This window comes from Colius striatus, chromosome 1 (genome assembly GCF_028858725.1).
Source record: "Colius striatus isolate bColStr4 chromosome 1, bColStr4.1.hap1, whole genome shotgun sequence".
Classification (NCBI taxonomy): Eukaryota; Metazoa; Chordata; class Aves; order Coliiformes; family Coliidae; genus Colius; species Colius striatus.
Genome location: NC_084759.1, coordinates 131,689,597 through 131,715,265, shown reverse-complemented (window position 1 = coordinate 131,715,265; position 25,669 = coordinate 131,689,597). Strand labels below are relative to the sequence as shown.

Here is a 25,669-nt window from a genome sequence, read left to right as displayed (position 1 = left end):
TACATCCAAGATGTACTGGAAGGACAAGAGATATAAGTGCTCACTGTTTTCCTTGGGGTTACAACGGGAGCAAAAAGTAGCCACAAATTCACACTGGTGGCATAACGATACACAGACACCCTCTGTTCCCTTGGCAGCTTACTCTGAATTTTGTAACTTTACTTTTGCTATGACACTTCTTTCCCAGAGGCCCCACAAAGGGGTTTAACATCACTTTCAACAGAGGCTGAATTTAACCCACTGTAACTTTTACTTTATCTAAGAACAACCTTTTATTGTCAGCACTAAAATATTCTGTTTATGCGGGTTTTGATGTGAGATGGTGACATCTGTTTTTCTTAAACTTATTTATTGTTGTATACTATGAGAAAGACAATTGTGGGGAGGCTGTGATGACTTAGGCTGATGCCACTCTTACAAGGATAAAAACCCCAAAATAATAGCATCGCACTACTAAGGAACAAATTAAAAACCAATACAAAACAGACATTGTACAAGTTATAATTCTGTGTAATTAGAGGGAGCTGAAGGGTTAAGCAACAACAATAATAGCAATACTTTATTCTAACATAACATTTCCAAGTGTTTCACAAAGTAGGCATCATTATTTCACTTTATGGATGAAGAAGCTGAGATGTGACAATGTGACATGTCTTTTGTATGTCACGGAGCAGGCCAGCAGCAAAACTGCGAACACATCCTTGGTGTCCCAAGTGCTCCCTGTGCTTGACCTACCGGCAATGCTGTGATCCCCTTCTGCCATCTACAGCACACAGTCTAGCTTTGTCTAAGTCAAACTCCTTAAGTAGCATCACAGGAAACAAACTATCTCACAAAGATCTCTGCAGCATGTGTCTGTTCTCTTGTGCTCGGAAATGGCTCTCATTCTGATTCACTGGGTGCTTCAATTTCAACATGAGAAGTCAGCACCTGGGGGAAATTACATCACATCTTGTACATAAAACACTACCCAGGGAGCTGGCAAATGAAACGGATGCAAGATACTGTGACACAGACACAACATAGCATATAGAGAGCAGAGATACTTCCTGCCTTCCCCTGTGTATCCCTTCTGACTGCTGGCCTAAGCCACCCAAACACCTCAGCAGAGAAACATAGCAGAAAAGGAAGAAGTTTTCAGGGGAAGGAGAGTATCTGCCTGCTGTTCTTCAGATGCCTCAAAAAAGCCACATTAGGGACATGGGAGACTATGGTGAGGGGAAGTCCCAGAAATAAGTCATCTAGAGAGGGTTTTTTTAAACCACTGAAACATCTAGATGAATTCAAAGGATGATGAAATCAGCAAGAAAATGGGGTCTCCAGACATTATCTCATGTTCTTCTTTATCTTCTTTCTTCTAAAGAATCGATTGGACTTTCCTACCTCAGCAGCACTGATGCATTTGTTGGGCCCAGGGAGCTCTCAAAGAATAGTACTATATAGCTAAGCTGTTCTGTGGTTCTCACCAGACAAGCTCTTTGGTCTATGCTTATCTTGATCCAGCCAGAAAGCAGAATGACAGAAAGCAGTATTTCCATAACAACAGTAAGGCCACAATGAGACCAGGGTGTAGTGTTGTGTGGAAACTGAGGTGTGCTATGCATACCTGCCAACCCTTACAGTCAGAATTTGCAACTAGCCTGCTGTTCCCAGATGCTGGAGAGCTGAGAGATGCCAGAAACACTCAGCACGGAATCCTTTAATAAATCCTCACACATTTTAGGTCATCAGTAGCCCTGAGGCTGCTTTTAGATATTTGGCTCTAACTTCTCTGGGATTGAAATACAGTGAGATAGTTCTTAATCAGCAATATGATGTTCCAAATTGTTTTAAAAAATCAAATTCAGCTCCCTATAAATGGCACATTTAACCTAGTTAACTTGTAATTGGAGCTGTGACAACTTGGATCTGTTCATTATCTTACTGCTCTTTTTTTGTTGTTTTTTTTTTTTTTTATGATTACATCACCGTAAGACATAAGCATCTCTGGTCAACCAGCACACCTTATCCCTAGAATAGTACTGCTGAAATAGGAAAATATCCTTTTAAAAAAGGCAAGTAGAAACCACAGAGTTATGGTTTTATCTTTCCTAAAATCAGCAGTTGGCAAGCCTGGAGCAGAAGACACATGTCCTGATTTATAATCCTTTGCCTTAGCCTTAATCCATCCTTCTCCTTCTAGTCCCATCTTAGCATTGGTTATAAAATCATTTCCTATGGACACTGATATCACTGTACAGAACAAGACCCCACAGCAAGGGCCTCTGTCTTGGATTGGCAACAAGATGGAATGTGAAATGCAAGCAGTGTGACCTGATTGAGCAGGGGTTTGGACTAAATGATCTCTAAAGGTCCTTTCCAATTCCTACCATTTGGTGATTCTATGATGAACATTTTCATGTAGGTGTGTGCCTTTTCTGAAATGGGGATAGATACTCACTTGTGCTTAGTGAATTTGCACCACTTTTCATGAGCACTCACTACTTTTGTAGATAGTTAGCACATCTTTTTGTACCGTATCAAAGCACAACCATACAAACCATATTTCCCAAAGGTGTTGAGGAAGTCTGGGCTGCTCATAAAGGCTGTGGTGAGACCATCAGGTATGATGCAAGTGGATAGAACAGTGGTGGGTAGGTAGCTCAGGGGTGGGAGGTGGAGGGGTCCTGCTGCTGTAGTTCTTGTCTACCAGCAAAAAGAGATGAGCACGTTTACCTTGGTGTGTGTGCACATGGCTTACACATCAAGGAAAACAAGTATGCTGTGGCTGAGAACTGGAGACAGCCAGAGTTCACAGAGCACCCCGATTTTTGCCTCAAGCCCCAAACCACCTGTTATGCCACAGCTCTGGCAGACTTGACATTTGGATTTTCACCATATCGAGTATTTTGGAATCTATCCAAATCACCAGAAATATTCTGACAATTCTGCCTTTTACTTCGCTTATGTTTTAAAAACGTTTTGGTGAATATGAGCACTAGCTATAGTGGTGTAAGCCAGGTTACAAAAGAGTGGCCATTTGTATTCAATGCAGACCGAACAGCAAGGGGAACCCATGGGAAAAACAAGGCTATAATAGTGCAAGTGGCTGATTTAGAGTGCCCTGTGTGCAACCACGAAACAGCATTCATGGCAACACTTGCTTAGAGGAAGAAATGAAATGTAAGAGACCTAGGCTGTCAGATGAGTCAGGAATTTTAGAATGGTTACACATCTGTAATCGTTAAGAGTTGTGTAATTCCCGTTTACAGTCTATTTAGTGAGGCCAGGCAACTCAAGACATAACTCATGAGTTAGCAAAAATGTTTTCAATCAGTCCAGCTCAGTGGTGGCCAAAGTTACTGCCTTTTAATGAGCAGACTTGGCTTGTTTCCCACTAGAGTGACACTCAGAAGCAGGTGCAAGGAACTGAGAAACAGCACTCGCCCGATAAATAAAGGGTAAGACTCAAGCATCGCTGTTGCAAACGCACCTGCGAGCGTTGAGGCTCATCCTCCCTCTGAAATTGCCTTTCTAAACCTCCGTCACGCCTTCCAAGTCGGGTCCAAGTTGTACACCGCACCCTGCCACGGAGCTCACCGCCCGCCCACTCGGGCTTGGCTCCGGCCCACCAGCGCGGCAGGTGCCCGTCTGCGAGCGGGGCCTATGACTGACCGCGACTCTGCCAGCCAAACGGCCGTGGCCGGGGCTCTTCGTCGGCTCCTGGAGCTGAGGCGGTCTCGGCCTCCCGTCAGCGGGGAGCGGGGCAGGTCCCCGCCCGCCGCCGCGCGGCCCCGGCCCCGCCCCCGCCCCGAGGACTCCCCCTGCATACGCGGCGGCGGGGGGCGGGGAAGTGGAGGTTTGACCCTGTTCGCACGCCATCCGAGTGCGAGGGCTGGTGGGTAAGGCAAGATGGCGGCCGTGGTTCGGTGCCGTCGGGCTCCCCGTGGCCTCTTGCTGCCAAGGGCAGGTGAGTGTCACCGGCGCCGAGGACCTGGTGCCGGGGAGCCGCTTCTCCCCGCGGGGAGCAGGGCTGACCCGGCGCTCTCTGCCTGAGCTTGCGCGCTGCTGCGGCCGCCACTTGCCCGCGGGCTTCCCTTTGCTCGGCGGGCCCTGTTCCGAGGAAAGCCGTTTGAGGGGGCTCGCAGGACGACCTCTGTAAAGCATCTGGCTGATATGTAAACACTGGCGGCGGAAACGGCCGTGTTTCTGCCTCCCTTCTCTTCAGGAAGCTGGGATTTGTAGCCAGGGGGCTGCATGGCATTGGCCTAGGCTGCCGATGTAGCTGCCGAGGTGACTGTCCTGGTTTCAGCTGGAATAGAGCTACTTTTCTTCCTAGTAGCTGACACGAGACTGTGTTTTGGGTTTACGCTGAAGAGAATGTTGATAACACAGGGATGTTTTGGTCACTGCTGAGCAGTGCATGAAGAGCAACAACGTTTCTCACCCTGCCCCGACAGGGGACTAGGAGCAGTGGTGGGAAGGCCAGTGTGTGCGCAAGAAGTTGGGAGGGACCGTGGTCAGGACGGTACAGCTGAACTAGCCAAAGGGTTATTCCATACCATAGGAGGTGGTTCCTGGTGTACAAACCGGGGGGGGGAAAGTGGTGGGCAGGGAGGGAGGTTGGCCGAGAAAGAGGGATTGCTACTCGGCCTTAAGTCAGTCTGTGCTGAGCTACTGCATTGGGCATCACTTCTCGGTTCTTTTAATCTTGGGGTTTGTATTTCTTAATTACTGTTATTATATTTAATCCTTCTTATTGTTCTTTTGTTTTAATTTAGTTATTATACTTGTTCTTAGCCAGCTAGTCTTGATTTTCTTTTCTGTCCAACAGGAGATGTGGGAAGGGGGAGTGTCTGCAAAGCTTAGTTGCTGACTCGGTTTGAACCATGACAATTGTTTTGCTGCTAAAATCTCAGCAAATAAAATGCTACCCTATAGGATTTGGATTTCTTTTACAATTCCTTACATTTTGACCATGGTCTATAAGCATGTTCAAGCGCCAAAATTGTATTTAAAGCTTGTATTTGGGCTTTTACTGCCAAAACAGAATATATTTTTAGTTAAATTGATTTGGTACGTGCTTCTCTGTTGAATAAAGTGGAAGACAGCAAACATGTTTTTAGTTGGTAGAGGTGAGGAAGCAACTTAATATACTTTTAGTTGGAGCAGTGTGTCTTTTCAAGAAAAAAAAGATATTTCTAGTTTACTGTAGATATTTCATATTTAATTCAAACTAGTGTTCCTACACTGCTTCAAATATAGATTGTGAAAATAAATTTCCAATGACATTCCAGTTAATGAAAAGGATGAAATCTCACTGTTCTGGGAGAAAAAAAATTCCAGTACAGGTCTGTGTTGCACAGGAGCATAGAGCTTTAAGCAGGGCTGCTTAGTCTGGAGATATGAACATGGGCTGTCAAAGCTGTATTACTCTACTAAGTTATGTTGTCCTGAGTTATTAAATGTTGCATTTTGATAAGGCTCAACACTATATGGAAGGTCCTTTACTGGTTGTGGATCAGTATGAGGATCTCCAGATGGGTCTCATGGAAACCCTTAAATCTCAGCTTTTTTTTTGTAATACAGTAGCAATTGGACATGTAGTCATAGATGGTGATAATTTGTGACAGATCCTGTACAATTATGGAACATGAAAAAATGTAGAGCACTAAAGACCTTACATTGTAAGACAAGCAGCAACAGGTGTGCCCACAAAGGTGGGAGAATACAAGACAGTAATTACAGAATCACAGAATGGTTGGAAGGGATCTTTAGAGATCATGTAGTCCAACCTCCGTGCTCAAGCAAGTCCACCTATATCAGGTCACACAGGAATACATACAGGCAGGTTTTGAAGACCTCCAAGGAAGGAGACTCCACACCCTCCCTGGGCAGCCTGTTCCAGGGCTCCATCACCCTCACAGTGAAATAGTTTTTCCTTATGTTTGAATAGAACTTTTTGCATTCCAGCTTTTTTCTGTTACCTCTTGTCCCATCACTAGATACAACAGACAAAAAAGTGATGCATCAACCTCCTGACATCCACCATTTAGATATTTGTAAATATTAATGAAGTCCCCCCTCAGTCCTCTTCTCCAGGTTGAACAGTCTCAGTTCCCACAGCCTTTCCACATAAGGAATATACTCCAGTTTGCTGATCATCTTGATGGATTGGATGTTATTTGTTAGTATGACAGCAATAACATCACGAAGAGACTGTCAGTTTCTTCAGACATAATGGCATCAAAGCTACAAAGTAGTTGTAAGACATGGCTTTTGTTGTGTTGGACTTTTTTCAGATTAACTTTATTCTTCTTCTTTCGTGACTTAATATGTTTAATAAAACTTTTTTCAACAGATACTCACAGTGGCCTGAAATTTCATTGTGCTTAATTTTTATATTATAAGAACTGAAATGTGTTTCTGTCAAAAACATGGATAGTGTTAATCCTGTGAATATGAATATTGTGTATTTTTTGTGTCTACAAACCTTTAGAAAGAGAAATGTATGTAAAGAAGGTACTGAGGAGCACGGGTTGTCAATCCTTCTCTTTTAACATCTGGGCATACCATGTAGCTTTTTTGCATGCATGAGGGAATCCTGCTGGTTGTAATTAACACAGACGTTTTCCTTTGAGTCTGTTTTTTTTTCTAAAAGATAAATTAAATAACAGCCCTAGTTACTGGAACACTACAAGAATGAAGGTAGTAAGATCTACCAGTTGTATCTATCAATATTATCATTTACACTTACATGTGTACTAAGATTGGTTAATCTCCACTCTCCAGGTTCCCAGTTATATACCTTTTTTATAGACTTTATCCTGTGCAGGGTATTTAGTATACACTACTGATTTCATTATGAAGTTTGTTCTGTTGTTCAATTTAAAAGAATGGAGGAAAAAAAAGCAACCCCTGTCTCTGAGAGTTTTGAACACAAAACCCTGGGATATGGGCTGTATGTTTGTCTAGTCTCTGTCAGATAACATTGGAAGGATAGCGTGATATTGGAAATCTATTGAAATGTCTTGAGCTTCACTGTAAATCTGTAGAAGTGTACACAAAAGATTTTAGAGGATAATAGAGTAACTGGATGATAGAGACAGCAGAGAGAGAAGGTAAGTGGTGAATATAGTACTGATTAGTTGGCATTTTCCTTAAAATTTTGGTTTGAGATATAATAAAGCTTAAGATAAGTGTGTCGTTTCACTTTCAAACCTGCACATCAGATTTTTAGATGTTAATTAGATACCCCAGGAGTGCATACTTCTAATAATCTCCAGTAGATCTTGGACAAGAAGTATTATTTTTGGGGGGCTTTTTTTTGTTTGTGTGGGGCTTGTGTTTTTTTTTAATGGCTACTGATCATAGTGTCTTTTCCTCTTCTCTCATAGCTAGTACGAAGGTCACTGCTTCAGTAGTGGAGAGGCCCTGCCTATCTGCCTGACACTTAAGACAGATACCATGCCCAGTTGCACTGTTCCTGAGCTTTGGCCTATTTTGTAGGAAAGTTGCTTTTTAGAAGGTCATATATCTACATGAAGTACTAGAAGTGTATATCTGTGATTGCTTTATTTAGTTGAGTGGGTATTGAACTACCTTTCATGACAAAGTTGGTGATGTGATATCTTTTATTATTCCCATTTGTGGATTATGGAGAGATGGACAAACTTTTGGATAGAGAAACACCTACTTCAGGCCTTGAATTCCTGTTTCTTTTTTTTTTTTTTTTTTAATTCTATCAGCTGATCTAACAAAATGTAATTTATATCGAAACATACCCTGTTCTTTCGATCTTCTTAACATCATGCCCACAACATCAGTGCTATTGTGTAACAGGTAATACCAGACCATATTGAGATAAAACGTACTCCTTCAGTGTATAAGTGAGGTTTTCTTTGTTTTTTTTCCAGTGCATCAATTGTTCTGATATCAAATACTAATCTTGTTTTATTATGATTCTTGCTACTTAAATTTATAAAGGGAAGATTAAGCTTGCTTATTCTTACCCAGAAAGTGCATATAGCCATATATTACGAGGGCAGTTACTGGAATTCATTATATCCTTAAGCTGGTTTTCCAATGATACTTGTCCAGCAGACATGTGCCTGTAGTATGTGTATATGCACTCTGGATTTCATCTGTCCTTTCTGTTTATGAGCATGAACATGCAATAACACTAAACACTTCTAATTTCCAAAACCCCTTAAATAGTTTATTTCCTGCTTTTGGCTAACTTGGTGGGAGAGGACATAGGTTTCTTTTCAAACTCCCTACTGCAACTGCCTTGTAAATTTATGTCAATATCCTAGCCAAGTCCTGTTTCTGTGGCTTTCCAGTTTTCAGCTTGAAAAGTAACAGCTTTGAGGCCATATTCTAGGTATTATGTATCTGGCTCATCTCTTCATTGCTCCTCACTTTGGAGCTATGGTAGAGGAAGATAGCTGCCTCTTGCAATTTTTGGAACTGAGATAAAGTCTGGCTAACAGCATTTAGAGTACTTCTGAGGTGTTTGTCCTGCAGTTCCTGCATCTGGGAGCAGGATGTAGATATACTCAGGTGGGACCTGCCTGAAGCAAGTATTCTTCATTAGCTTAACCTCAGTGCTTCACCTTATTCGTCATGTGGTACTGCTCAGCAGTTAAGCTTTACTTGCTGTTTAGGACCTGCTAAACCTAGTCTGCTCTTTTTGTGTCTTAGTTTGACCTTTGACATTTATTAACAGCTCCCTCAAACCTACCATCCTCTGACCTATAGAGATGTCTCTAAAATAGCCTGTCAGGAGTCTTGGCAGGGGAAAATTTGCTGAGACAGATTAGGGAAAATGTATCTGTAATGAGAAAAATAACATTAACTATGATTTTGACACTGTTAGCTTTTAGCTTATGTCACATGCTCTCTCCTGGTTTGTGTTATAGGCCCTGGCATTTCTGTGTTAGCTGCAGCACCATCTGTATTGCAGCAGCATCGCCAAGTTCATCATGCGGTGATCCCTCATGGAAGAAGTGGACGGTCCTCTGTTAGTGGCATCGTGGCAACTGTCTTTGGGGCTACAGGTTTCCTGGGACGATATGTTGTCAACCGCTTGGGTAATGTTCCCCAGGAGTACTTGTGAAAAAAAATAAATAAATTAGGTGTTCAACGGAACTCTTTCAGTTTTTCTTCAGGTTGCAGGGTAATCTAGATATCTCTGGCATTTTGGATCTTAAAAGTGTTTTGTGTGATACTTTTGTAGTGTTTGATCTGCTTAAAGTGCCAGGATGTGACAATTAGTAAAAACTGGTTTGATCTAGGAAAATTAAAAGTGTTTGAAGATTGTTAAAGTCATTAAAATAAGTCATTCTCCTCCAAGTACTGTTTTCAGTCTGTAAAAATGCAGATCTGAGGAGAGGAATGGCACATATTTGATCCTTCTGGTTTTGGCCTTGGGACATCGTACTAAAATGTTTGTGGGAATTTGATTGGAATTCTTTAAAACTGCCCTTTTGAATGTCTGTTAGCAAGTAACTTGCTCTCCCCTCCTCCTTCTTTCCATGCAACTTAATAAATGCAAATGTCCTTAGATGTGACACAATTTTAGGTATTGTACTATGTTTATAGCACACTTTATTGGAGGTTTTTTTATTGCTGTTAACAAGCTTCTTGCAAGCTTCTATATTTTCTCTTAGAAACCCAAATACTCAATTATGTCCCTACATAAGAATTCCAATGGTGTAGATTAAAAAACTTACTTCTACTTTTAGCTTTGCAGATAACTATTCAAGATATCTATTTGTGTTTGTTGTGCTTCAATGCCAGGGAAAACAAAGTTTTGTATATTCAGAAGTTCATCTGTTTAAAGTTATGTAGCAGTTTAAGAGAAAAGAGACTTTTTTTGAACACCTAGGTCGCATGGGATCTCAAGTAATCATACCCTATCGTTGTGATCCGTATGACATCATGTATCTGCGGCCGATGGGTGACCTGGGGCAACTTCTCTTCTTAGTAAGTCTTTTTGCTTTGGCTTTAGATCAAACATAATGCCATTGCTATACAAGGAAGTCTGTTAATCATTCTCAAAGTCAGAAGTCCAGTTATTATTTAGCCTCTAAATGGAAATGATGTGAAAGAGCTTTCTTTGAATATGTCTATTTACACATTATCTCATCGTTTTCCTGTTTGATGCTTTGGTTACAGGAGTGGGACTGTAAGGACAAAGACTCTATCCGAAGAGCCGTGGAACACAGCAATGTGGTCATTAATCTTGTTGGAAAAGAATGGGAAACAAAGTAAATTTTTTTTTTCCTATTTAGATGGATTTGCACCAGATATTGGACATTGTAGCCATGTCTTATGGCATGTGTAGAGTATGTAGTGATGCTGACATTTTTCTTGGCTTCTATGAAAAGACAAAACTGAAATTTTGCATAACAGAGTTCTTCCAGTTCTTTAAATGGTCAACTAGAGCCCTGGGTATGATGTGCTCTTGAAAAGTGTATTCTTTTCTAGTATATAGCTGTTTTCTGTCAAGAGTTTAATGTGCTACTTTCATACCCCTTACAGATTTTTCATGGGTGTCTTCCTATAGCTGACAGAGGCTTAACATTTTCTGTGAGCTCATATTTACATCATTACAGAAGTGTACAATTATGTCCACTTTATTTAAAGCCTTGTACAGAACTGCCAGACAAAAACTCATTAGTTCTGTGATTTTCTTTTACAGGGGATGTAATTTTACTATTGCAGTGGAAAGAAACAGATGTAGATACCACTTTTGTTAACATTTACAAGCCTAATGCCCTTGTGCTTTTTTTATGAGTAGCCATTTGGTTGTATTAATGCAATAGAACTCATTGTACAGTCCTAAAATAAGTGCTTGCCAGCAGACTATTTCACCTGTTTCGTATCTAGTTGAATATCTTATGTAACTTCTTGGAGACATTTTTATTTTGCATGAAGATTTATAGAGGGACTTTCTTTTTCTGATAGTCACTTGACTCTTTGGCTTACTTCAGTCTTGTGCACTTGACAAGGTTTTTTTGTTCTTTTTATAGCTTCTTCAGGTTTTAGTATGTAGGTAAAATGTACAAACCAACTTGTCAGGACTTTTTTGTGCTGTTGTTAAATTACATAAGAATTCAAATGTTTTTGCTGTCAAAACAGGAGAAATTTCTTTAATGTGTGAGGAAAGAAAAGAAAGTCTATACAGTTGGGTGAAGGACAGTATAATGTCTTTATAGGTATTTCATGTGTACTTCCCTCTTTAAAATCTCTGGACTGGTGTAAAAAGCAGGACATAAGAGAAAGATTCTTTGTTATTGAAAGGAAGTGTGATGACAGCAAGAAAAAGTTTCATTCTGGTTAAAAACTCTTAAATCGCTCTAGTCAATTTCAACAGATACAAAAGCAGAGTTTTTGTACATATTAAAGGCTTGTGGACCACTGTATTGTACAAATGTTCTCATGCATTTTGTATGTGTTGATACAAATGATAGTGCTGGAGCCTTGAGATAAAATTCTGTGATATGTTAAACACCATAGCCGTTGTAATCATTCCAAAGTCTATGAAAAAATTAAGCGGGGGGGAAAAAAGTAAGATTAGAAGTAGAGATCTGTCAAAAAAAGTATAGCTTGCCATTGAAGATTTTCCTCCTTGCCAGTATTAGTGCACATTCTCATTTGTGTGTACGATGTTGTTTGAAAACTCCATAGTTACAGGAGGGATGTTGTTTGTTCTTGTGTGTTTCTAAAATTCTATTTTTGTGAGTAGAACAGGAGTGATGGTTCCCAGGATCAGATTAGTTATTGAAGGGTCAAAAATAACTCTTTATTTTTAAGGCTTTCTTTAGACTCCTGTGGGATCTTAAGGGCTGTGGGAGTAGATAAGGACAGAAAGAGAGACATTTGGACAAGATGTTTATTACCCAAAGCAAATGGAAAAGCTGGAATGAGGTGCTTACAGGGACAATATAAAGACATAAGAAGCCAATTCTCTTTCTTGCAGTCTTGGGATAGTTGGAAAGAATTTTAGGATTGTTGCCAGGCTATAGTGTGAGTTCTGCTTGGAGACAGAGCTTCTGTATTGTTCTTGATCAGATGCCAAACTAGATTGCAATTGAACCCCCTAATTTAGGCCTCTTGAATGTCATAAAGTGAGTGGAGTTGTTCTTTCTGCAGGCTTCTCCTTGAAGTCTCTTACAGCTGCTATGAAATGGTTCTAACCGTTCTGTGATGTAGGTTTTCATATGCACAAGCAACTGTTTGTTTTTTGGTCTGCTTTTAACCATTTCCTAGTGTTAGGGCATCTGGCCTAACAAACTGCTCAGAATTTTTGAGCCTATTCGTAGTGTAATTAGAGTGCATCAAATCAAGTAAACTTTAACAGGTGTTGGAAAAAAGATAGCTTTGCTCACACTTCAAGATGCAGCACTTCTCTTAAAAAATTAATTCTATTCTACTTGGGAAGAGTTTTCTATTTGTCACACAGAAGTGGGTGAAAGAGTTTTTCATACTGATTTTAATCTTAACAGGTGAAAAAGCAGACAGTACTGAAGCTGTAATTGAAGCTTATTGTTGCATATCACTTGCCTCTAGCTTTATTATACAAAGAATTGCTCATGAAAGGAAACTTTGTTTCTAACAAAGACCATCAGTAAAGCTTTTTTGAAATATATGCAAGTAATACATAATGGTTGCTATGCAGCCACAGTTGATTGCTCTTATAGTAACGTTTTGTTTTTTGCCTTGTTTTAGAAACTTCAGTTTTGAAGATGTATTTGTAAATATTCCAAAAAATATTGCACGGATAAGTAGGGAAGCTGGTGTGGAAACACTCATCCATGTCTCTCACCTGAATGCTAGCATGAAGAGTCCTTCTAAATACCTTAGGAATAAGGTATGTCTGGAATCCTTTTAAATATATTTTCCCAGAATGTGGGATTTTTTAAAAAACTTTTTTTTTTCTCAGAACATGGGTCTATTGAAAGGAAAGCAGTGTATGAATTTACTATGGAACGTTTTCTGCAGCTAAGGAAACTTTCTATTACTCTGCTTATTGGAGCTAGAAATCATCCTTAGAACTTAATGTGCTTTGAAGGGAAGTAGATCTTATATTACTTTCTTCTATTCTTGAATATCTTTGCATCTAAAATTAACTACTGTTAAGAAAGAGGAACTAATTTGATGGCTTAGGATCCGATATCCTAACATCTAAGGCTGGAATGACCTAGCAAATTAAGCAGTTGGTGCCAAAATGAATGCTGCAAAGATGTATATCATAGTTACAAGCCCTTGGAGTAGAAGTTTCCTGCTCTTGTACAAAAGAAGATATCTCATTTTTGTATCCTGTTTTGTTTTTTTTTTTTTCCCCTCCCTATTAGGAGGTATAATTTTCTATTGCTGATTTTCTGGTTTTATTATAGCTGTTAACGCAGTTTCAGCTATTTTTGGTTTGAGCTCACTGTACTCTTCTTTGTGTTTAATGTATTTTTTTTTTTTAAATAAGAGGGTTAAAATTTACTAACTCTCAAGTGTGTAACAACTCTTTAGAATGATTACTATATTGGCTAGTCCCATGTGGAAAGAAGGTAGCTGCCACTGAAATTTCTAGCATACTTATGTAGTTCCTGAAGTGTTCTGATAATTCAGTAGGGGTTATATAAACCTATTTTCTTCCAAGCTGTGGTCTGACATAAGCAGGAAAAATACTTGAGTTAGGGTTCTTCCATTTTGAACTTTGTCACTTAAATTTGTGTCATTTCACTAGTGAGATTGTATTTTATCTCAAATAAAAGAAATTTTCTACATGTTTATGGGACTTTTAGGATGTTCTGTGAGACCTTTATCTTAGCATAACATCTTGAAGATCAGATGGCTCATTCAAAGATATTTTTTTGTGAAACTGAAAGTGTAATTTTTTTTGTTCCGCAATCAAGTTGCGTTAAGTTCCAAAAAAGCCTTCTCTTCTGGTCTGTTCAGAATGGATCTAATTGATGTGTTCATTTTACTTGAATGATAGGCTGTTGGAGAGAAAACAGTGAGGGAAGAATTTCCAGATGCTATAATTTTGAAGCCTTCTGAGATATTTGGAAGAGAAGATAGATTTGTCAATCACTACATAAGTATGTACTCTTGAAATAATAAAACCATGTGTGATTTGTATACCTGTCTGTAGAAGAGAGTGAAATGTGATTTGCTTTTGAGAAGCAGAGAGGCATGTTTTTATCAGAAATTTACCGTATTTTATTAGCTGACAGTGTGTAATAAGAAACGTAAACTTTGATCTCATAACTGATTTTTTTCTGAATCTAGTTAGACTTTAGTTGCTGTTTTTTTGGTGGGCTTTTTTCTTGTGGGTTTTTTTTTTAAGGAGAGATGTGTGTGTACTACTGTCTTATTTAGATTATTCTGAGCTAAGGTCTGGTCATGTTAACCCTTAAGGCAGCTTGCCCTGAAAGTAGGTTTTCAAGTTGCCAGTGCTCAAATGTAAAAAAATGACCTGATTTTTGCTGGACTCATGAGCAATAGTAATGAGACTGACAGATTGCCAACAGAATTGCCAGACATGAGAGAGAGGAATCTCTTTGTCTTGCAAAACTGAGATATCTCTGAACCTCTCTAATCAGTAAATGTAGCCACCTCAGCATTGTTAGGAAGAAAACAAAATGTGCATTGAAAACAGTGGTACTGGAATTTGATGGTAATTTCCCCCCCCATTCTATTTTTTTTTTTTAAAGTTAAGTCCATTTTCAGAAAAGATCCACAATCTATGTAGTGCAAAATGTATTGATTATTTGCTTAGTGCAAGGATTCACAGATTTTATTCTCAAACTATATGTATTATTATCTTTCTGTCAGACATGCGCTCGTTTGGTGGTGTGCCTCTTATTTCTCTGGGCAAAAAAACAATGAAGCAACCAGTATATGTAAGTTCTCCATAAAACAAGGCAATCCCAAATCCTCTGTGTGTGGGGGTGTGTGTATATTGAGGGGTTTTATTCTTCTCTCCCGGTAAATCATTTCTGAAAGAGGATTGTGTTTGTGCATTTCTGTTTTGTATTGGTAATTGCCTGAATTTGTTTCTCACAGGTGGTTGATGTGGCAAAGGCAATTGTTAATGCAATTAAGAATCCTGATGCTAAAGGAAAAACATACGCCTTGGCTGGGTAGGTTACTTTTCTGATTCTAATTAACTGAAGTACTTCTTTTTGGTGTCATTTTTTGGCATGCTGCACAGTACATTTAATTTCTCCATCCGTGCACACAGTTTGAGCTGCAATAAATTCTACCTCCTTTTTGGGAGGAAAAATGACTCAAGCTGTTATTGTTAGTACTCTGAAAATCCTAGTTTGGGCCCCATTGCATTTAATGTTATGTATGTGCACACAAAGAAACAAGCAGTCTTGGGAAACATGCTAGACAACATAGATTTGGGGAAAATTCTTCTGAAGCTGTGTGGAAGCCACCTGGAATTAGAATGTATACAGACAGTGGATCTGTTGGAGTGTTTTGTGTACAAAAGCTCCAAGTCAGAGTAAGTCATTAGCATTAAGAATAAGCAAGGTGGCAAATGCCAAGGTAATGGGTCCATGTTTTGGTACTGTAACATAACACTGGAGCTGGCCTTCATCCAATATATGTGATAAAAGGAACATTAGATTAATTGATAAAGAAAACAGTTGCTAATTGGTTAAGACACAAATGATGCTGAATGGCTCTTTTTTCCTATTGCATGCATATCTTTGTCTTCCCTCCTTATCCACTGCAAATGTGCACAGTATCTGAGTTTTGTAAAAGGCTTATCTGAGCCAACATTGTGGTTTTTTTCCGTGTTGCTTTTGTGATGCTGTTACAGAGACAGCTCTTTGTTGCATAGCACAGAGATCCACTGCTGCTTTGTCTTTCCCTTGTGTGGTGTCACTTTCTTCAGCGTGGTAACAGAGCTGTTGGAGAAGGTGTTGTCCTGACAGCTGGGCTTGGTGTGCTGGCTTTCTGGAAAAGTCAGCAAGCAGATCTTCAACATCTTGTGGTTCATGCTGAAGAACTACTCAAAAACTAGCAAAATAAGAAAAAGATAACAGTGGCTCTGACAGCAGCAGTAAGGTCATTGAGCAACTTGGAAATTGCTTTCAAATCGCTGGCATACAAAGTGCCACATGAAAGAGGAAGTGGAAGCAAATACAAAACATCCATTAAAAGCCACTTCGACAAAAAGGAATAGTAATGTAGGTGTCAGACACAAGGAATGCAAAACTGCGGAATGTGATTAAATTAACCCTTTGAGTGGCTGTTTTCTCTCTTGGGGGCAAACTTGAAGATGGGTCAGTATGTATTCAAAGCCACAAAAGGAAGGACAGGCTCTATTTTTAGGTTCATCACTGTCTCTGCAGAAGCAACTGCTCCAACTGCAGGAGAAATTGAGAGTTGTACACTAATTAGAACACTATTTGCAGCCAAGTGGAAGGACAATCAGCTAAACTTTGAATCTGTTCTTACAAATTCTTGGTTATTAGTGATTTACAGAAGGCCAGGAATTCAGTGCCCAGGTTTTAGGAGCAGGAATTCAATTAAGGATGCTAGGCTCCCACTGAAAGGAATACAGTTCCAGGCATAGAACAATGACTGAGAAGACTGAATAAATTATGGTCTGAACTGAGGGTCCAAATCAGTGCTGGGAAACCAAGGGAACTTTGCAACATAACCCTCAGTTGAAGCTGTATGAGATACTTTTAATTTTTTTTTTTAAAATGAGTTACCAGTTTGCATTCAAAATACCAATTTTGTAAAAGAGCATTCTATTTCTGTGGTTTTGGTTTGTGTTTTGTGTTTTTTTTTCTCCCTGCTATGTGGTGAGACAGAGTTTTAACTATGTCAGCTAGTGGTGTCATCGCTGTTTCTGAGAGGCTGAAGATTTGTTATGTTTTTTTACGTATTCCCTTCTTTCTCCCCTGGCACTGGGTTTTCCTTCCTCCACTTGTTATATGTTCTGTCTTGAATGCTGACGCTCTCTAGGGTTTCCTGTCTGTTAGTATTGTGTTTTATGTCATGACAGTTTAGTGTCATTCTATTCTTGGAGAAATTGTATTGTTAACATTAGGTAATTTGTAAAGGAACAAACTATTTATTTTCACATTTTAAGTTTGGCTGTGCTCTACATCCTTACATGGTTCTTGCCTGTGAGTATAAAAATGAAGCTGGCTTATGCTGTCTTTGGATAGACATGAGGGTGATAAAGTCTGAAAGGCAAAAAAATGTGGTAAAAACCCCTGCTAATATCTAATAAAAATGAAGTTTAGGGCTTTTTTTCTCATCTGAGAAGTAAATTTTACATTACTGCTTTTTGCTATATTTCTATTGTAAACTCTATTAGCAGAAGAAAACCTAATATCTTTTTTTTTTGATAGTCTTTTTGTGTAACTTCATAAATGCAAATATCTCTCAAGTGCTGTATGATGAAGTAGATAAGGAATTTTGTTTTGAATTCTTTTCAGTTCTCTTAGATCTGCTGACCTACCTTTAAGTACCTACTTAAGGTAGAATGTTTGGCCCTAATCTGCTTTTGCAAACTACAGTAGTAGTAATTTGTGGTTCTATCTTTTTTCCAGCGTTTATCAACAAATTTCATTAGTAGTTTTTAGCTTTCTGAAGAACATGTCAATTGAAGTCCCAGTTTTCATATGTGCAACCTCAGACCTTAACATCTTTGAGATTTTGTGTTTATCAAACTGAAATTAATGTTCCTTGTATTGTAGTCTTGGAATTTTGGACTGTGTGAAGTTTTGCATAGTTAATTGTAATGTTAGCAAGGTTTTATTTGGATGGGTGTTTAGAGTCCAAGAGTAATTAAACATCTCCTATTTAAAAAAAAAAAAAACAACAAAAAACCACAACAAAACAAAACAAAAAGGGAAGTCCAAAGATGAAGAAAGCCTTATTTTTAGGAGGGACCTAACTAGGAAGTAACCAGTCTCAGGATGATTGAGATCCTGTTGCTGAGGTCTCTGCCGTAGCTGAAAGTGTAGCAAATCATTAGGAGACACATGCTTTTGGTGTGTTCCTTGCTGCATTGATTGTGATCAGCAGGATGTAATTTTAACACCAAGCAACACACCAGTGCTTAGCAACATGCTCTTACGTGTTGTGAAGGTTTTCAGAATGTTTTGGAATACCAGTAAGTTACCTTGAATGCCAAGGGAGGTACCTGTTTCAGTCTGAGACATCTATAGAATATTAAAATGCTAAGGCAAAGTCTGAACAGGAAAGGAATGGGAATTCCAGATGCTGTATGTTGCTCTTAAACTACTGCAGGTGTGTAGGAGACTGACTGCTTCCTTCCCTCCATCCTGAGAGGAGGAATGAATTATTTGGGGGAACTGATCTCAGTTTCTTCCTCTTGCTTTTGAAGAGAACAGTATGTTCTTAGTCAAGCAAAGGCAAGTGAATCAATTTTCTTGTAGCCATTTGCTACCAAATATGGGAAGTCTTGTTAACAAACCTTTCTTAATTTTACCATTTACTTTCTGGCCTCCTTCTATTACAAACTACCAAGTGGATTTGTACAAATTCAGTCCCGTCCTTGCACTGAAAATCTTGTATTCAGAATTTGAGTCAGCATGAAAGAGGCATATTAAAGGTGTGCTTTAAAAGTACGTAGGTACGCTTTAGTCTTTATGATTGTGGTGGGTTATCCTTTGCCAGTAGCTATACATCTACCCAACTGCTCACTCCCCCTTCTCAACCAGCTAGCAGAAGAAAATAGTGTGATAAGCTTATGGATTGAGGTAAAGATGAGGAGATTGCTTACTGTTCACTGTCATGGGCAAAAAAACTTGACTTTGGGGAAAAAATGATTTAACTTACTGTCAGTTGAAATAGATTTGAATAATGTGAAATAAAGACAAAAAGAATAGAACAATACCTTCTCCACTCTACCTTTTTCCCAAGCTCAGCTTCAGTCCCTCACTCCTGACTCTACCCCATCTCCCTGAGCAGTGCAGGAGGATAGGGAAGAGTGGGTTACAGGGTCAGTCCATAACAGCTTCTCTCTACTGTTGCTTCCTCTTCACACTTTACCCCAGTTTCAGCGTGGGCCCTTCCATGGACTGCAGTCCTTCAGGTTAAATTTGCTCCAGTGTAGGCTCTCCAGGAGACACAGAGGGAATCTCTGCTTGGATGCCTGGAACACCTCCCCCTGTTCTCACTTAGGTGTTTGCAGGGCTGTTTCTCACACTGTTTTCCTCACTCCTCTCTACCTGTGTCGCATTTTTGACCTTCCTGAAATGTCTTTTCTCAGAGGCACCACCATTTGTCTGAGAGGCTCAGCTGTGTCCTGCGGTGAGTCAGTTGGAGCACAGTCAGTCTATACTTGGCCTAGGGCAGCTCCAGCCTCCCCACATAGGGTGTCCTTGCAGCACGTCCTGCTAGTACCTGGGTACCAGCACCCAACACAAACTGTGCACCATCTAGAGAGCCACATTTTCTTCTCCTTTTGTGAGGAAAATGACAAGTGTGGCAAATCATTTACATGGAAGAAAACAAGTCCTTGGAAGACTTGGGGCTAGAAGATTTAAAAATGTTTGTGTCTTGCTGCAGATATGTAAATATACCTAACTTGCCTATCGTGTTTGTTGCTTTTTCTTTCAGGCCTAACCGGTACCTCCTGCATGACATGGTAGAATACATCTACGCGGTTTCTTTTCGAACCTTTTTTTGCTACCCACTTCCACGTCCGTTCTACCAGTAAGTAGGACCCTTCCTTCACTAAGAGCTTGGCATCTTCCAGGATGCACAGAAGCATAACTAACTCTTGGCATTGGTCATTTAATATTGCCAGTTGTTATTTAATATGGTAGGATTGTAGAAACTGGCTTTCCCTAGGTACTTGTTACCTAAGTTTGAGTCTTCTACTCAGGCACAGGCCTGCATCTGATGAGCTAGTGCATGGAAGGTGGTGTACATGTAATAAACCTTAACATAACTATTTATTCCAGAGTCACTGAACAGCTTTGCTGAGTTAAAAAATAGCAAAAAGTCAATCTGTAGCAAACTAAGTGAACTTTTAGTAGTACCACAGGGAAAATTTGTGTACATGTTGCCAACCATGAGTCTTGACAGATTTTTCTGCAGCAGTTTAAGTTATTGCTACCATTATCTGTCCTTCCAGTCTAGTGAGCACTAGACTGCTGCTCTGGAAGCAGAATTGCAGTAAGGGCGATTAGAGGTATTGATTGATTTTCTAGTTCACTCCTTTGTATTGATTTGAGCCAGTGTTAGAGGTAAGTTTGTGCTGGGATCTTACTCTGGAAATTTGAGCAATGCAGTTGTGAGCAAGCGTATCTTTGTATGCAATACAAGGGCAATACCATCTTCAAGGAATCACAGAATGGTAAGAGTTGGAAGGGACCTCTAAATATATCCAGTCCAATCTCGAGAAGTTAGTAAGAAATTGGGAAATAAGAAGGGAAAGGTGTAGCATCACTTCAGTTGATTACAGTGGATGCACTGTGAAGGCTGTTTGCATCCACTGAGCTGTTTCTGCAGCTGTACGTTTTGGCCTTGGAGTGCTGGAAATAGAAGGTGATTTGCTGAATTGCAGCTATTCAGTGAAAAGTGAGGAAAAAGTTCAGTACAAATTGAGCCTGGGCCTAGTCTTTAAGAGATAATGGCATTCTTTTGAAGAGCTGCCTGAAGCAATAAATGCTTTTCAGAAGTTGCCCTCAGCATGGTTGAGATCTGTTAATGTTTAGGGTGCTGATCCTACTCAATTTTAGTACAGTGCAAACTAATGAGCTAAAAAAGCCACTGAGGTAAGAACCCTCATACCAGTCTGATAATAGGGCTCAACACTGGATTTATTTAACTGATGATGAATAATACTAGAACAACATCTCAAACTGATGATGGCCATTTCTGAGTTGGCTGTAGATGCATCGGGTTAATGTGTCTCAGCTGACAGAGCAGCTTGTTAAAAAGTAACTGATTAGTTTTATTCACATTTGCTGCAGTCAGTGTAGTGCTTTTTTCTTTATGGGCTGAACTGGTAGTATTTTTTATTTTTAAGAAAACAGTGCATCTCATAGTTGGATAAGCATAGTTCTCTTTATGTGCAGTAACTTAGTAACACCCTAGTCTGCCAGATGTTGGTCCTGAGATGCTGAGCAAGAGCTGTAATGTTATTTTCCTTTCTTTGTCAGGCTCACTTTCTTTTATGGGAAGCTTCTTTTCTGGAAACTGCAAATGTACTAATCTTCATCCTTTTTATAGATGCAGATTGCTTCAGATTCCATCATCTTGTTTGTATGGCTGTTAAATCGTTTAGTTGTCAGCAAGTATGTTTTCTCATGGAGGCACCAAATCAAACTTTGTGACTGATTGTGTTACTTATTAGGGCATAGAGTTTAGAGGAAAGACAGGGGCAAGACTGAACTTTCTGATGTGTGGAGAGTTGGATGTGGAGGTTTACCTTCCCCACCCACTGATCTTTATTTCTAGATATCTGCACCTGCATTCCCTTCCAAAGTAAAAAAATAGGATATTGAATAATTCAGTAGCAAACAGTTGAAGTTACTAGAAACACAACTAAGAACTGGCTGGCTGGCATGTTCACTGCTTTAATGAATTTATATTTTGTCAGGACAGCTGCAGAACAAGCTGTTGCTCACTGTCAAATATTTTTACCCATATTCTTCTGTGCATCTGGATAACGGCCATACTTTTGCAATACTCTTTCTGATTACAGTTTAATTGCAAGATTCTTTGAGATTAGTCCATTTGAACCATGGTTAACACGGGACAAAGTGGACCGGGTAAGTGTAAGACAATCCACTGATCCCTCTTGGGAAATCTTTCATTGTGTATTTGCAATTTGCACTTAGTTTTGCATTCAAGGAGTGCTAAAATGTGTGTGCATCACGTGGGGTAGTATTTCAGTCCGTTCAATGCTAGAATGTGATGATTAAGACTTCCTTTCAGACTGTTTGAATACCACAAAAAAGTTAAATTTTTAACAATGATTTTATATAACCTTCCACAAAAATGGTTATGGTTCTTGCCATACGATTGCTGCAGCTACTGCTCTGCAATCTCGCTCTTGTTTATCCAGACCTGGTACAATGCCAAAAGGATATGCTCTCTGAGCAGTCTGGAGATTCCTATGGTGTAACCTTACAAAGAGAGAGAGGGACTAAGAGGGCATCATTATGATGTAGTCTTTCAACTGGTATAGATGGAGGAAGAATAGTTAACATATTTAGAGAAATATGTTTTAAAAAAAGACAATTACTTAGTAAGAAGTAACATGAGGGGACTGGGGAAAGTTCCCAGCCTTCTTCAGTGTTAAAGTGGTCAAGGCTACCTGCTTCGCCGTGCCCCTACTCCTCTCCCTTGAGACACAGGCTATTGAAATCAGGAAAGCCAGGGTAGAGATTAAATGTGCAGCGTCCAGCTAAATAATAGAGGGGTGGTGCTCCCCACTTTTAGGTACCCAGTGAGTTTGTGTACCTCCAGGTGCATTAAAATCACACTATCCAGTTACTGGTGTTTTTAACAACTCAAGTTGAACTGACAGTGCTGGATACAACCCCAACTCTCTCTAAACATAGACCATGTTTCTTGTGAACTTGTTATGACTTGATGTTTATTCCTGACTGCTCAGAGTGTCAAAGTGGGGGTGAAAAAAAACTTGCACCGAACCAACTGCAAGTGAGAAAAAGTAGAATTTAGAAAGTATTAATGTAAAAACTGTTGGCATATGTGTAGGTTAGCAAAGACAGTTGTGTACTCTGACAGTCTCTAAGCTTGTACTTTATGGAGATTGCAGGTACTCTCCCAAGTATTTTGCAGAGCTGGGATTTTAATGCCTTTTGTTATAATGCAACATCAAAAGTGTATTTGGACCTGATCAGGGTGCCCCCATAATTCTGGGACAACTGAGTCCTATACTTAGAACTGCTTAGTGAATAGCTGCAGCAATTAATTTTTATGTTTTCATTTATCTGTCTGTGAAATAAACTGGTTTCCTATTCTGTTTGGAAAGGATTGTAAAAAACTGTGGCCAGTGTGTGTAATAAAGGAGGTGAAATCAGTCATTATCTAGTGCAAAATTTTTTTCCCCAAGCCACTGACTCATCCTCCATACTAGAGAGAGTTGGCATTGTGGTTCTATTGGCTGTGTTGACCAAGGGTGTAGATTGTACATCTCCTGAAAGCCTTTGCAGTTTATAGAGTCACATTTCGTAGAATAAGCCTGTGCCAAATCACTAAAACTATTACAATTCAACTATAGCATGTGTAGTGTAATCAGGGAGTTTCTCTATGTCACTTCTGAGTGTTCTTCTTTCTCAGCTTTTCATCCTTAAGTAATCTACTCAAATTCAGATGTGGTTGACTTAAAGACCTTTCAAGGAACAGTAGCGTAAGAGAAGACCCCATTGTCTAGGATATAGGTCATGTGTCTTGCAACTATGGTAATAGAATTAAATGTTTGTCCTGGATGGGACCCTGTTCTAAACCATGATCAAAGGAAAACAACCTATCAAACGTGATAATTCAACATACATTCTGCTTTGTCAATAAAATGTATATAATTGCAGTTCAAATCTGCCCTTATAAGTTTGGCCTAATTTTGTACTTGCAATGCAGTAATCTCTTGATGGAGAGAAAATTAAGAAACAGTTTCTGCATGACTCACTACTTTTTGTTCCTCAGTCTAAATCAAAAGGCTGAAGGACTTTTTTTCAGATGCAGGACACGTAGATCTCTTGTCAAAGTACATTGGGTACTCAATACCTTGTATAACTATATCATAGTTCTGTAGGGTCCCATTTACTCATTTCCTCCTTTCAGATAAAACCACTGAGCGCAAATCAGTCAAGGCACTGGGACAGACACACAGTTGACTGAGTCCACATTTGTGTTTTCATAGCCATTCAGGTCACTACAAGATGCAGCAATTTATTGTAAATGAGGGGGTTCTTTCTTGGGGCAAACAATCCTGCATCAGCAGCCTTGAAATTGTAGTAGAATGTCTCAAAAGCTGCCATTTGTAGAAAAATGTTTGGGACATATTAAGGTGTTTCTAGTACTGTGGACTTAACGCTAGCTTGTTTCTGTAAAAGACAAAAGGTGACCTCAGGTGTAAGAACACAATATTTTTTTTAATATGTGAACGATTGCATTGCGTATAATGCCATTCATTCTGGAAGTGAATTCTCTCTCTTTTTTCTTTTTTTTTTTTTTTTGTCCTTCTCTCTTCTTTTTAAAGTTTCACACAACAGATATGACGTTTCATGACCTTCCTGGTTTGGAAGACCTGGGAATTCAACCAACATCTCTAGAACAAAAAGCAATTGAAATTCTGCGCCGTCACCGCAGATTCCGCTGGTTGGATGCTGAGCTGGAGGAAGCAAAACCAGCTAAGACATATCCAGTGTAAAAGAGTTGAGAAGGTGGTTACTTAATGCTTCTTAGACTGCCTTTTCATGACCCAATTTGTCTGGAGAACTGTGTACATACGAAGTAAAATATATTAAAATATATTCACCAGTGTTGTCTTTTTAATTATGGAAGACTGCCATTGGAATGTGATTTTTCTCTTTAAAAGCTGAAAGCAGATTTTCATACTGTTGCTTAGCCCATGAGCATTAAAATATTTCAAAAGTGTCTTAATGCTAGTCAGTTTTTTGCCTTTGCTCTGAAAGGAAACTTATCACTGAGCGTTAGTAAGAGCTCAAGTGATTTGATGAACACTGCAGTTCAGGATTTGGTAGCTTAGAAGGGAGTCCAGTAGGGAGTGCTGGTACTACCACCTATTCAGATTATGAGGTCTCAGATAAAACCCCATTTTTAAGTTCTTGACTCTTCTGAGCTTTGTTTTCTGTCCTGGGCTGAAATATTGTAGACAATGCCAACCATACTGGCACAAGCTGTTTCTGAGGTGAAGGAGTGTCAATCAGACAAGTTACTATGTATCATCTCTTGTGATTATTATGTGTGCTGTGGCTGGTATGTAAGGAAATGTGTACATTTTTTTCCATTTTTAAATGAGAAGGTCTTATTATTTTTACGTGCTCAAAGCTTTCATGTGCTGGGGCATCGCCTTTCTTTTGGTAAGAAGGATAAGCTTTGCTTCGAGATGAAATATTTTCAGTTGTTTTAAGATCAAAACAAGATCCTTACCTGAATTTGATCAAGAACCGTGCTTTCTACTTCCATATCAAAAGAGCTTCTGGAGGCTTTTGGTTAAATTTTGGCAGAGACGTTGTTAGCTGTGGTGTGTGGGTTAGAGCTGAGTAAATCTGTGCACAGGACTGAGAGCAGAGATCTACATCTTCGATATGCAATGCAACAACACCTTGATGGCTTCAAGATGTGGGAGATGATGTTTCTTGAACCAAGGAGTGAGCTGCTAGTTCTGGAGTAAGTCAAATTACCTTAACTAGGATGAGTTGAGATCGGTGAGGAAACTAATTTTAAATGGAGGCTGAGGGGAGGGATAAAATGAATTACAGAATATTTTCTATTTTCACCTCCAAGCTTCCTACTACTTGGCTTTGTTGGATGTGAAATTGGAAGGGAGGAACTGAGACAGCTTGGAAAAATGGGTAGCAAAGGCAGAAGCCTAATGGTGGAGGAGAAATTTGAAGTAGAGACTGGGATGGAATAGGTGACTAAAAAAGAGAGTAGGGAAGAGAATAAAAAGAACAGAAAAGTC

The 25,669-nt window shown here is 39.5% G+C and overlaps 1 protein-coding gene and 1 long non-coding RNA gene across 2 annotated transcripts; one reads left to right on the top strand and one right to left on the bottom strand.

Moving 5' to 3' along the window:
* Positions 1-642: 642 nt before the first annotated feature.
* On the bottom strand, positions 643-3,771 carry LOC133624692 (uncharacterized). Its single transcript, XR_009818055.1, has 3 exons — positions 3,473-3,771; positions 2,541-2,685; positions 643-930 (listed from the first exon to the last, which is right to left on the bottom strand). It is a non-coding gene; the product is annotated as an uncharacterized LOC133624692 (long non-coding RNA).
* NDUFA9 (NADH:ubiquinone oxidoreductase subunit A9) lies at positions 3,749-24,594 on the top strand. The gene is made up of 11 exons (XM_061988810.1): positions 3,749-3,949; positions 8,901-9,071; positions 9,869-9,966; positions 10,159-10,250; positions 12,715-12,856; positions 13,979-14,081; positions 14,818-14,885; positions 15,049-15,125; positions 19,603-19,698; positions 21,698-21,764; positions 24,221-24,594. Exons 1-11 carry the CDS (start codon positions 3,892-3,894, stop codon positions 24,389-24,391), a joined length of 1,143 nt encoding a protein of 380 aa, XP_061844794.1. The 5' UTR covers positions 3,749-3,891; the 3' UTR covers positions 24,392-24,594.
* The last annotated feature ends 1,075 nt before the right edge of the window (positions 24,595-25,669 follow it).

Coding starts and splice junctions, on each gene's coding strand:
- NDUFA9 (XM_061988810.1), top strand. CDS start 3,892: ATGGCGGCCGTGGTTCGGTGCCGTCGGGCTCCCCGTGGCCTCTTGCTG. Junction 9,072..9,868: donor ATATGTTGTCAACCGCTTGG/GTAATGTTCCCC, acceptor TTGAACACCTAG/GTCGCATGGGATCTCAAGTA. Junction 15,126..19,602: donor AAAACATACGCCTTGGCTGG/GTAGGTTACTTT, acceptor TTTTTCTTTCAG/GCCTAACCGGTACCTCCTGC.